The 14,050-nt window shown below is 30.0% G+C and overlaps 2 protein-coding genes and 1 pseudogene across 2 annotated transcripts in view; all 3 read left to right on the top strand.

Moving 5' to 3' along the window:
- Positions 1 to 4,498, top strand: part of LOC107608676 — an 8,667-nt pseudogene extending 4,169 nt beyond the window's left edge.
- On the top strand, positions 6,937 to 11,470 carry LOC107606425 (oligopeptide transporter 1-like). The gene is made up of 7 exons (XM_016308489.2): positions 6,937 to 7,052; positions 7,380 to 7,831; positions 7,932 to 8,029; positions 8,754 to 9,326; positions 9,421 to 9,682; positions 9,815 to 9,997; positions 10,841 to 11,470. Exons 1-7 carry the CDS (start codon positions 6,989 to 6,991, stop codon positions 11,465 to 11,467), a joined length of 2,259 nt encoding a protein of 752 aa, XP_016163975.1. The 5' UTR covers positions 6,937 to 6,988; the 3' UTR covers positions 11,468 to 11,470.
- The window catches only part of LOC107608672 (oligopeptide transporter 5), a gene marked incomplete in the record, with an annotated part of 6,461 nt that continues 5,604 nt past the window's right edge, over positions 13,194 to 14,050 (top strand). Inside the window, 1 exon segment of the mRNA XM_021106860.1 lies at positions 13,194 to 13,413. Within this exon segment, the coding sequence (XP_020962519.1) occupies positions 13,356 to 13,413 (58 nt within the window).

Below are 14,050 nucleotides of genomic sequence, written 5' to 3'. Positions count from 1 at the left end.
CGCTTTTTAAAATTAAATAATATTTTTAAATAATAAAAAAAATTACCTTAATTTTAACAATATTTTTTAAGTGTTGTCAAAATTGCATTGTAACATAGCCACATGTATTATATTGTTAATTAGCATCAACAATAATTGTTTTTTTTTAATCAATACATTTGAGTGAATTAGGAAAATTATTTCCAAATCAATGCAAGAGCAAAAATAAAAGTTTATATTTTATAAAGGTGTTAATTAATTAATTAATTGTTGGGCTTAAATAACAGGGCATTCCATGAGAAAGAGAAAAGGCCAAAAGAAGGATTAACAAGGCTACAATTCTTCTTGATGGTATTTGGAACAAGCTTTGCTTATTATCTAATTCCAGGTTACTTATTCCAAGCAATATCAAGTGTTTCTATAGTATGCTTAATATTTAAGGACTCCATTTTAGCACATCAAATAGGATCAGGCATGAAAGGACTTGGAATTGGTTCATTTGGGATTGATTGGAACACAGTTGCTGGATTCCTAGGTAGTCCTCTGGCTGTCCCTGCCTTTGCAATCACAAACATGTTGGTTGGATTTGTTTTCTTCATCTATGTTGTTCTTCCTCTTGCTTATTGGAACAATGTTTTTGATGCTAAGAGGTTCCCTCTTATTAGCTCTCACACGTTTGACTTTTCTGGTCAAAGATACAATGTCACAAGGATTCTGAATGTTAAGACTTTTGACATTGACTTGGAGAGTTATCAGAATTATAGTAAGCTCTATGTTAGTGCTGTCTTTGCACTTCTCTATGGATTGAGCTTTGCTAGTTTGACTGCCACTATTTCACATGTCATTCTTTTCAATGGAAAGTAAGATTCATCCCTTCATTTCTCTCATTCTATTCTATTTTATAGCATACGTTGTAAACTCGAGTGCAATTAACTTGATGTGAAATTAATAGTTGAGAATCGTTACAGGTTTGACTAAATTATCAACTAATGACTCTTAGCTATCAACTTCACATGTAGTTTATCTGCACTGAGTTCTTACCATTCAATATATATAGATTTTAGGGTAATGTATATCTTTTGTCCTTGAAGTTTGACAAAAATTTTAAAAATATCCCTAAGTTTTATTTTGTTTCAATTTTGTCCCAAAAGTTTTTTATTTGTATCAAATATACCGCTGACGGCTAATTTTTCAAAAAATTTAAAATCAATTCAACAACAATTTCATAAGAATAACCCTCAATACAAGCAAATCAAGCATAATTTTCATGCATTATTGTTAGATTGATCTTAAATTTTTTTGAAAATTTAACCATCGAGGGTATATTTGATGCAAATCGAAAACTTCTATGACAAAATTGAAACAAAATAAAATTTAGGGGTATTTTTAAAACTTTTACCAAACTTTAAGGACAAAAAGTATACTTTATCCTAATTTTTAATACAAAATATTCAAATTTTTGTTTTTCATAATGCTAATGGAAATACATATTAACAATCAAAATATTTATACATATTAATTTAAATACTTTTTAATAAAATAATCATCTATCAAAATATTTAAATTTGTCATAGTAGATTAATAATCAAACATGTTTATAATAATATGATAAACTTTATTTTTCACATTTTACTCAGTCAGCATTTAATATAGCAAATTAAAAAAATAATAAATTAATTAATTAAGCCTTGTATACATATCATTATGTTTGATAAATCATCTAACAATTTAAGTAATAATGGCCTTATATGAAATATGAAGAACAATATATCAGATGTGGAGGAAGACAACAAAAACACTGAAAGGAGAAGAAGTTGAAGATGTGCATACAAGAATAATGAAGAAGAACTATGAACAAGTTCCTCAATGGTGGTTTGTCTCCATTTTAGTTCTAATGGCCGTCATGGCCTTAATAACTTGTGAAGGTTTTGGCAAGCAACTCCAACTTCCATGGTGGGGAGTTTTAATGTCTCTAGGAATTGCATTAGTCTTCACTCTGCCAATTGGAGTCATTCAAGCAACAACAAACACAGTAATATATATTCACTATCCTTTAATTTTATGGTTTAATTACTATTTTCGTTTCTATAATTTTACGAAATTCGTAATTATGTTTTTATACTTTTTTTTTTCTTTTTAATTAGTTTCTTATACTACTGCTTTTAATTTTGTAATAAGATCATTTTCATTTCAAAAATGATGGAAACTCAGGTGCAGTCGATTTTACGTAAAGTTGATATTGAGAGCCGTTAGATAATTTGACTGATTTGACTAAATTTTCATTTAACGACTCTCAATTATCAACTTCACGTGAAGTCGACTGCACCTGAGTTTTTACCTTAAAAAATATTAAACTATGTGAGTTCTTAATTATAGATACCTTCAATTTGTAGAGAAATATTCAATTAATTCTAATATTTTTTTATATTAGAAATGATCTAATTACAAAATTAAAAATAGTGTAGGACTCAATCGTGTATAGATTTGACTAATTTATTGTGAATAACATGCAGCAAATTGGACTGAATGTGATCACAGAATTAATAATTGGATATATTTACCCGGGAAAGCCTCTTGCAAATGTAACCTTCAAGACATATGGATACATTAGCATGTCACAGGCACTTGCTTTTCTTGGTGACTTCAAGTTAGGTCACTACATGAAGATTCCTCCAAAATCTATGTTCATCGTTCAGGTTGGTATTATCAAATTATTGTCCCAAAATTACTTATTCTAATTTTTTTTAATGGTTAGATAGCTTTATGAGTATGATTGTATATAAGTAAATTATTAAAATAATACCTAAAAATTAATGTTATTGACAAAAATAATCTTAAAACANTGGGATCTTTTCACTCTTAAAATTTGATGATTTTAGGTTAAGTAACATTTTTGTTTAATTTTTTTGAGTAAAGTATAGTTTTTGTCCCCAACGTTTGGGGTAAGTCTTATTTGTGTCTCTAACGTTTAAATCGTTCTATTTGTATCCTTAACGTTTATAAAAGTGATTCAATGTTATCCTACTATCAATTATACTAACAAATCAGATTATATTTTTCAATTATTCTCACTTGGATGTGTTCGATTTTAATATTATACCCACTATTTGTGTTTAGATTCAATTATGTCCTTAAAAAAGTGAATTATGTAAATGTTATAGGAATTAGTTTTAACATTTGATGAGCTATATTTCGGAGTAGATCATCGATTCTATCCCAAACATTTATATTCTAACTTCAAGAAGAGGTTTTTAAAACTTAAATTAAAGCATTCATGATGTGTAATTGACGGCAGGATAACATTGAATCACTTTTACAAACGTTAGGAATATAAATAGGACGATTTAAACGTTAGGGACACAAATAGGATTTACCCCAAACGTTGGGGACAAAAACGATACTTTACTCAATTTTTTTTTTGAATGACTGAAATTTTTTTACAAAATTGGATTTTGCTTTATTTTTTTATATGCATATTTTAAATAATTATCTAAATATTCAAACAATAGGTGAAAACTCATGTGCAGTCGACTTCACGTGAAGTTGATAGTTGAGAGTCCTTAGATAATAAAAATTTAGTCAAATCAGCCAAATCATCTAACGACTCCCAGTTATCAAATTCACGTAAAGTTGACCGCAACTGAGTTTTCACCTTAAAATATTTTTATCATGTATTTAAATCATTTAATAAGTTATTTAGTTTATACTTTTAAAGTTATTTTGTTAAATTTTCGAATACCATTTTTATGGTTTTTCTGAAACAAAATTTTTTTCTAAAAAGTTAAGGTCTCGGTATTTCTGGTACACTTGAAATTTTTACGTTGTTATGGTGTTTAGTTGGCAAGCACAATAGTGGCTTCAATTGTGTGCTTTAGCACCGGATGGTGGCTTCTAACAACCGTTGATCATATCTGCGACGAATCACTCTTGCCGGCCGGTAGTCCCTGGACATGCCCCGGCGACGACGTGTTCTACAACGCTTCAATCATATGGGGCGTTGTTGGACCAGGAAGAATGTTCACCAGGGAAGGAATCTACCCTGAGTTGAACTGGTTCTTCCTGGTCGGACTTTTAGCTCCGGTTCCGGTTTGGTTACTTTCTAGAAAGTTCCCTGAACACAAGTGGATTGAACTCATCAACATGCCACTCATCATTCAAGGCGCCAGCGGCATCCCGCCGGCGAGAACGGTGAACTACATTATGTGGATAATTGTTGGGATATTTTTCAATGTGTATGTTTATAACAAGTTTAAGGCATGGTGGGCTCGCCATACTTATATTCTCTCCGCCGCCTTGGACGCCGGTGTTGCTTTCATGGGTGTGATGTTGTATTTTACACTCCAAAACTATGGTGTTTATGGTCCAAAATGGTGGGGGTTTGAGGCAGATGACCAATGCTATTTAGCAAAATGCCCCACAGCCTCGGGTGTAGTTGCTAAGGGATGTCCCATTTTATGACTTTCTTTTTCATATATTATATTCAATATCGTTCTTAAAATGAATGTGTCTTTTATTTTCAGCCAATTTGATTATAGGACAAGCCCACGATTCTACAAAGAAATAAAAAAATCCAAATAATTAAATGTTTAGAAATGGCCATATAGAAGTGCTTGCTTTTTGACCCAAAAAAGAAAAAAAAAACTTATTTTTATAGGCTAAAAAATTTAGATATAAAAGTGAGATAAGTGATATATTTTAATATTGTAATTTTAGGTGTTTTTTTTAAATTGTGACAGGTAAACAAACGCTTTTTATTTTTAATATCGAGGAAGGTGTGGGGTGTAACAGCATTATGAAAATAGGGGTGCTTTTCCTGCATGTGGTGTTAGGAGGCTGAAATCGGATCGAACGATTTAGAACAAGGAACTCAGACGGTCCGATTAGAGGAGATATACAAAAAAATAATTTTTTTATAAAATTCGGACGGTCCGTTTTGATTTAAAAAAAAAAACTAAAAACGGAGGGTCCGTTTTATTTTAAAGGAAAAAAAAAAACATTGTTAACGGAGGGTCCGTTTTCAGATTTAAAAAAAAAAAAACAAAAAGTGTAAACGGAGGGTCCGATTTCATGTTAAATAATAAAAAAAAAATAAAAATTAATCGGACGGTCCGATTTGTGATCAACGAATTTTTTAACAAAGAATTCGGACGGTCCGATTTCTCCCTATCCCACACCTGTGTCTAACACCTGTATACACCATAACCAAGCACAACTCACACACTCCTCCAATATCCAAAAAAATTAGCCGTAAACAAATTGGATCCTCATTTGTGTTTAAAAAATTTAAAAAATTCAGAGTACATAAATTAGATCCTAAAATTTGAAGTACACAAATCAAACCTATTCCAAATTTTTTTAATTTTTTAAATATAAATTGGAAGGTCCGATTACCTTCACCAAAATTTAAATCTTTTTTTCCACACTAATCGGACTGTCCGATTAATAGGTTTAATTTTTTTTACAAAAAAATCGGATTGTCGATTTCTACATTCCTTTATTCCAGAAAAAACTCTCACATCCATGTTTAACACTTACATTCTCCACAACAACGCACAACACACATGCACGGCCCGTTTTTTATTATCTAAATTAAATCATTCTACATTTTAAAAAAATACCATTCACAATTAAAAAAAAATACTATTATTAATTCAATATTAAAAATAAAAAAATGCGCTTCATAATTTATTCATATATTAGAGAAAATATTCTACGACACATGAATAATTAAAATTAAACATTGTTTTCTAGTTTTTCTCATAAATTATAATTAAACATTCCTCTTACTTTATCTTTTTATTTTTAAATTACATTCCGAAAATTTATCAATAACTAATTTTTTCTTTTTTTCTTTATGCAATATATAATTATATATGGATGGCATGAACATATACTAATTCTTATAGTAGGTTCATAATGCCATAAACATTAAATACTAGTGTTAATGTTCTGATCCAAAATTTAAAGTTAGACTCAAAAATAAATAAAGTCCAAAATTATATAAGTCTATATATTCGACTTATTCGATCGAACCAATCAATTAGCAGGATCAAAACTCAAAACTGCCTTTATTAACAAGCTCATATATTTAAGATATGAGATCGTAACAACCTAACAACTCCAAGATAGGAGGAAAAAAAAGATAACTATTTGATAAAATTTTAACAACCTCTGGATTAAAAAAAAAAAGATAAAATAAGATAGGAGGAAGGTTATAGAGCTGATCCTTAGATTACTATTTCAAACTCTATAAATATCCTTTTATCTTAGATATTTCTTAACTCTAATCTCAGTATTTTTCAACTTTAAATTACTGAGTATCGGAGTTCTTTACAGATATCATTCTTACCTTCACTAAGTTCTCAGAAGGTCACACTTCAGGTAACTCCAAAACAACTAGTATTTTAAAACACTACCAATTACAACTCTTTTTTTTATTCTTTGATAATTATTTTATTTTTTCTTCTTTGTGCAATGCAATGGAATTGATGTCTTTGTTATTTTGTATTGAAAGGACAATATTTTGTTATCTTTGAGAGTTGAGAATGATTGTCATAACCATTCCAGATAATTACGAAATTAAAGTTTATTGAGTAAAAGATGGAGCACTGTACATTTTGTTTGAAATCACAAGAGAGAGTTAGTTCTTTCTATGTTAAGTGAACGAGACATTTATATAATTGTTCTTGGTTAAAATCGGTAAATTATTTTTGGTGGAATACATAATAAAGATAAGGAATCAATTTGAAGTCAAGAACTTTCCAACTCTGTCGTTGAATCTGTTTTTCTTGATTCCAGATTCATCACCCTTGAATCCCTTTAAAATTGGAGAGTTTAAAATTTATTTAAAATTTAAAATTTAAAATTTAAAATTTAATATTTAATATTTAATGTTAGTTCTCACTATAAAAACTTGTCCCACAAATTCACAATAGTACTTTCTTTCTTTCTTTTAGGAGAACAATCTTAAGGTAGGTCAATTAAGGAGATTTATCCTACTAGTACAACCATGGATGAGGTTGTCGTCCATAATGAGCCTCAAGAGAAGCATCATTCCAAGGTTTCTGTAGATGGTATGTGTTATAATCACTAAACTCTTTTGATATATCTTTTATTTAGTTTAGTTTACATGTCGTTGATGTTTATTATATAAATAAAATTGTTTCTTGAAAAAGATCATGCATATATATACTTTGAGCTTTTAAATTTAGTGGATTTGTAAGCAATTGCAACAAATGAAATTACTTGACCTCAACATAATAATAATTCATCCTTACAATAGTATTTATATATTCATGCAACTATCATCATTAATAAATGTTATTTGAAGTTTAGAGTTTATTCAGGTTTTACTTGAAAAAAAAAACATGTCACATTATTTTTCCTTGTTACATATGTAGGTGACATGATTGATGAGGTTGATGACAATCCCATTGAACAAGTGAGGTTAACAGTGCCAATCACTGATGATCCAAATCAACCAGCACTAACATTCAGAACATGGGTTCTTGGGATCTTGTCATGTGTTGTTCTTTCATTTGTGAATCAATTTTTCAGCTACAGAGACAACCCTCTTTCTGTTGGATCTATGTCTGCTCAAATTGTTGCATTCCCACTTGGCAAATTCATGGCTGCAACACTTCCCACAAAACTTATTCACATTCCCATGACAAATTGGCATTTCACATTGAATCCAGGCCCATTCACTTTGAAAGAACATGCCCTTATTACAATCTTTGCTAGTTCTGGAGCAAGTGGTGTTTATGCAATTGGCATAATCAACATTGTCAAGGCTTTCTATCATAGAAGCATTCATCCATTGGCTGCTTTTATGTTAGCAATTTCAACCCAGGTTTGAATTACTATTTAATTTCTTAACCCCATTAATAATTAAAATTAATATAAAAAAATAAGCACTTTAGTTTAATTGTGTCCTTGAATCTTATTTTTAGATGCTTGGTTATGGATGGGCTGGGGTTTTTAGAAGATACCTTGTTGAATCTCCCTATATGTGGTGGCCTTCAAACCTTGTACAAGTGTCTCTATTCAGGTATTTTATTTAGGTGAAACTCAGGTGTAGACAGGACTGTCAAACGGGCGGGCTAACTCGTCCCGTTAAGCATGTGTGTTAAACGGGCTAATCCGTTTTAGCCCGCTTTATTCGCGGGCTAGAATTTTTTAGTCCGGACCGTTTATGGTCAGCCTGATGGGTTAAACGGACCAGCCCGTTTATCATTTTATTTTATTTTTGAAAAATATTTTTGATAAAAAATATCACTTTTAGGTCAAAAATCATTAAAAAATAATATTTTTTAATTGATGGGTCGGATTTTTGGGTTGGATAAAGAGAAATACTAGCTAAACGTGCTACTTTTTTTTTAAAAATGTAAAAAAAAATTTTAACGAGCCACCCGTTTAGCCCGCGGGCTAGCCCGTTTAACCCGTCATTTTTTTCTGGATTAATCGGGCTCAGCCCGTTTAGCCCGAAATTTAAACGAACTTAATTTTAGAGACAAAATTCACCCATTTAAACGGATAAACGGGCTGGCCCGATGGGTTTAGCCCATTTTCACAGTCCTAGGTGCAGTCAACTTCACGGGAAGTTGAGAGTCGTTAGATGAAAATTTAGTCAAATCAGTCAAATCATCTAACGGCTGTCCGCTATTAACTTCACGTGAAGTCGACTGCACCTGAATTTTCACATGTATTTATTTATTTATTTTCAAAAGAATGCAATAAACGGTTTCTATTATTAATGAATGAATTGCAAACAGGGCATTCCATGAGAAAGAGAAAAGGCCAAAAGGAGGATTAACAAGGCTGCAATTCTTCTTGATGATATTTGCAGCAAGCTTTGCTTATTATGCAATTCCGGGTTACTTATTCCAAGCAATATCAACTATTTCTATAGTATGCTTAATATTTAAGAACTCCATTTTAGCACATCAAATAGGATCAGGTGTGTCAGGACTTGGAATTGGTTCATTTGCACTTGATTGGAACACAGTTGCTGGATTCCTAGGTAGCCCTCTGGCTAACCCTGCCTTTGCAATCATAAACATGTTGGTTGGATTTGTTCTCCTCATCTACATTGTTCTTCCTCTGTCATATTGGAACAATGTTTTTGATGCTAAGAGGTTCCCTCTTATTAGCTCTCACACGTTTGACTTTTCTGGTCAAAAATACAATGTCACAAGGATTCTGAATGTTAAGACTTTTGACATTGACATGGAGAGTTATCAGAATTATAGTAAGCTCTATCTTAGTGTTACCTTTGCACTTGTCTATGGATTGAACTTTGCCATTTTGACTTCCAGTATTTCACATGTCATTCTTTTCCATGGAAAGTAAGATTATTATTCATCCCTTCATTTCTCTCATTCTATTCTATTCGATATACATGTCAAATCATCTAACTGTTTAAGTATATGAACTATGAAGAACGATATATGGGATGTGGAAGAAGGCGAAAAAATCACTGGGAGAAGAAGATGTGCACACAAGAATCATGAAGAAGAACTATGAGAAAGTTCCTCAATGGTGGTTTGTCACCATTTTGGTTCTAATGACCATAATGTCCTTAATAACTTGTGAAGGTTTTGGCAAGCAACTCCAACTTCCATGGTGGGGAGTTTTAATGTCTCTAGGAATTGCATTGGTCTTCACTTTGCCAATTGGAGTCATTCAAGCAACAACAAACAACGTAAATGCGACTGCACCTGAGTTTTCACTATATATATATATATTAACTATCTTTTAATTTTAAATTTAAAGAAATAAAAATAATTTATTGTATGGATTTTGTTACTAATAATTTATTGTGAATAAAATGCAGCAACTTGGACTGAATGTGATCACAGAGTTAATAATTGGGTATCTATACCCGGGAAAGCCTCTTGCAAATGTAACCTTCAAGACCTATGGATACATTAGCATGACACAGGCACTTAGCTTTCTTGGTGACTTTAAGTTAGGCCACTACATGAAGATTCCTCCAAAATCTATGTTCATCGTTCAGGTTGGTATTACCAATTTTTTTACTTTTATGAGTTTCATTGTATATGAGGAAATTATTAAAATAGGTGAAATTACTAAAGGGAGCCACTCACATAAAGACGCTGAAAACGTCTTTTTATAAAGATATTTTTTAATAATTAAAATTTAACACATATAATCAATTAAATCGTATTATTTTTGTCAAAATTAGGCTAGACAAATTAATTTAACCGAAAAAATAGTGAATCAAATCTTGAACTAGTCTAAATTAATATTATTTTTTTTATAAAAAATGACTACAATATCCTTATTATAAAAAATGATTAAAATACTCTTATTATATATAATATATAATAGAAGTATTTTAGTCATTTTTTATAATAGGGTATTGTAATTTTTTTCTATAAATAAATGATATTAATTTCATTTAATCGATTATATGTGTTAAATTTTAATTATTAAAAAACATCTTTATAAAAAGATGTTTTCAGCGTCTTTATTTGAGTGGCTCCTTTAACTAAATACTAAATATATATTTTTACAAATAGTTTTAAAGATCAGATTTTACAAACATTATTAAAAATGTGAGATTTTAAGCTAAGTAAATTTTTTTATTTTTTTGTGAATGACTGAAATTTCTTTACAAAATTGGATTTTGCTATAGTTTTTTATATACAGCTTTTAAATAGTTATTCAAATATTTAAACAAAAACAATTATGGTAAAAACTCAGGTGAGTCAATTTTATGTGGCAGTCAAATTATTTAACATCTCTAAACTATTAACTTCACGTAAAGTTGATTGCACCTGACTTTTCGCCATATCTAACGAAGAATAATTTTTATGTTGGTATGGTGTATGTTTAGTTGGCAAGCACAATAGTGGCTTCAGTTGTGAGTTTTGGCACCGCATGGTGGCTTTTGACATCCATTGATCATATTTGCGACGTATCACGCTTGCCGGCCGGTAGTCCATGGACATGCCCGAACGACGACGTATTCTACAACGCCTCAATCATATGGGGCGTTGTAGGGCCAGCAAGAATGTTCACCAAGAAAGGAATCTATGCCACCATGAACTGGTTCTTCCTCATCGGATTTTTAGCACCGGTTCCAGTTTGGCTACTTTCTAGAAAGTTCCCTCAGCACAAGTGGATTAAACTCATCCACGTACCGCTCATCATTTCAGGCGCCAACAACATCCCGCCGGCGGGATCGGTGAACGTCATTATGTGGGGAATTGTTGGGTTATTTTTCAACGGGTATGTTTACACCAAGTTTAAGAAATGGTGGGCTCGCCATACTTATATTCTCTCCGCCGCCTTGGATGCCGGTGTTGCTTTCATGGGTGTGGTGTTGTATTTCACACTCCAAAGCTATGGTGTTTATGGTCCACAATGGTGGGGCTTGGATTCTGACCATGACATATGCCCTTTAGCATCATGCCCTACAGCCCCAGGTGTAGTTGCCAAGGGATGCCCCGTTCTTAGTTGAATCTTTCTTTTATATTTTTGAGTATATATGGTTAAGGAGTGTTAGGAGGCGGCAGATTTATAATACTATTTTTTAAGTATTTTTTTTATCAAAGTTATTTATGACCTTTAGATGAGTATGGGAAGACTATGTCATTTGAGTTATAATTTATTGGCTTTTTTAAGTATTTTATTTATCGATATGCATTATTTATAGCGTATTTAATGCTTGTTTGGGCGCTATTATTTTGATAAAAAAAAAGATTTTTTTCAATGAAAAAAAAGATCTTTTTTTATTTTTTAGCGTGTTTGGCAAATTTCGAGTAGTAAAAATAAAAGCACTAGAAAAATCAGAAAAACATCTTTTTTGAGAAGGTGTAATTTACATCTCTTTTTAAAAGATCTTTTTTCCTTACAAAAAAAATATGTTTTTCATGTAATAAATAAACAAAAAATACTTTTATATTGTTATATCCAAAAATAATTGATAGATAAAAAGATATTTTTGTATGAGATACCCAAACATAAAATTACTTTTACTTTTTTCTAAGATCTTTTAAAAAAAAATAACTCAAAAAAAGATCTTTTCTTAGAAGATTACCCAAAGAAGCCCTTACTAATTTACATTCTACTTTTTTCTAAGATCTTTTAAAAAAGATAACTCAAAAAAAGATCTTTTCTTAGAAGCTTACCCAAAGAAGCCCTTACTAATTTACATTCTATTATTTATCTCGTTTTTACTATAAACGAAATGATTATAAAACAAGATAAGACACAATTTTATTTAGTTATCTATAAAATTTGAAAAAATAGTTGAGGATAAATTAAAAGTTTTTGAATTATAAAATACTGATTTATCATTCAGACAAATAATTAAGGATATGAAAGAGTATTTACTATTTTTTGTTTTTTTGAATGAGTGAAAAATTAGTGCATTTGGACAAAGAATTTGTCTAAATACGTTAACCTTTGTTTAGATACATTCTTTTTCAAAGAACATAAAAAAAATAAATGAGTTACTTGTTTTGAAATTAAATGAGTATTAATTAGCAATTAATTTTCTGAGATCACATATTAATTAAAATACAACATGTACATACAAAGATTTTCGGTTATATACACAGGACTAGTGTATGTATATCTGTGTGTGTCACAAGGCAACAAAAAAAAATTATAAATTTATAATGTTTTTAAGATCCTTTAAATTTATTATTTACCAATCTATTCTAATTTGTTTGCATTCTATATATTTGTTATACATAAAATTATTTTCCCATTTAAATGTTCCAAAATGGTTCAGCCAGCTAATTAATCAATAGTATTTTCAACAACACTAGTACAAATTTAACTATTTCTTCTCAAATTAGCATTTTGTATTTTACATTTTTTATTTATTAAAAGTTTAATATATTTAGACAAAAATATGTTCAAAGTTCAAAGTTCAAACCTATCAATATTTCAATGAACTAAAAAATTGCAAGTAGTCAATAATTTGAGGAGTGATTTATTAATAGATGAATCAAAGAGATATTTTCTACTTAGTCAGCATGAGTCATTACTCATTACTACTCTTAGTTGTGAACAGCTTTTATTTTTCTAAATATAAGAGATTCCATCTTAAAATAAGTATCATTTTTTCCTCTCCCCCAATACCACATATTTTTTTCCCTATACATTCAATTGATGACGCATCAATGATATCATAAGATATACATAGAATATATAAGAATAAGATACATACATGTTTAAATATGCATTAAAAAAAAAAAGAGATAATGAAATACAAGGTATATCAAGTTAAGAGGGTCCATCACTATAAAAGTGTAGTTCCTTTCTTGTTGTGTGAGAACAAGGTACGAGATTGAAAGAGACACAGAGGTTGGTGCTTTCTCATCAGTGGCCAGAGAGCAATGGATTGGGTGGTCAATGAGAATGAAGAGAAGCTTCAATCCAAAATCAGAGTAAATGGTACATATACAATTCTATGTACTAATTAACTATTGTAATAGTAGTAATTAAATGAAGAATAATATGGTGATGAACAATGCTAATTGCTTCAACATCTATTGAATTGATCTTGTAGACTTGAATTTTTTTTAATGTCAAAAGTTAGTAAGATCCTTCCTAGGGCCTCAAGAATAACAGAAGGATCAATCTTTTAATTTGTTTTAGATACAAAAATTCAAGTAAAAAATATTGATTTTTATGCATAAAAAAAGAATTCCATCATATATATATTCCGCCAATAGTAAAATAATGCGTTTGATTTGTATTTTTATTTTGTACTGTATTGATTTTTATACATCAAAGAAATTTGATCATATGTTTCGTAAATATCAAAATTTATGTTTGATTTTTATTTTTAATGTCAAAAATTAGTGAGATCCTTTTTTAGAGTCTCGAAAAGAACAGAAATATCAATATTTTAATTTGTTTTTAAAATACCAAAAATATAAGTAAAAAATTATCGATTTTTATGAATAAAAAATTCAATCACAAATGCGTTTGATTTGCGTTTTTATATTTAATATTTTTTTTACAATTTTGTGAATAAGAAAAAAACCAATAAAAAATATTGATTTTTATGCATCAAAAAAGGATTCCA

This window comes from Arachis ipaensis, chromosome B07, assembly GCF_000816755.2.
Source record: "Arachis ipaensis cultivar K30076 chromosome B07, Araip1.1, whole genome shotgun sequence".
Taxonomy (NCBI): domain Eukaryota; kingdom Viridiplantae; phylum Streptophyta; class Magnoliopsida; order Fabales; family Fabaceae; genus Arachis; species Arachis ipaensis.
Note: the sequence above shows the minus strand (reverse complement) of the source record. Positions and strands in the feature narration are given on the sequence as shown.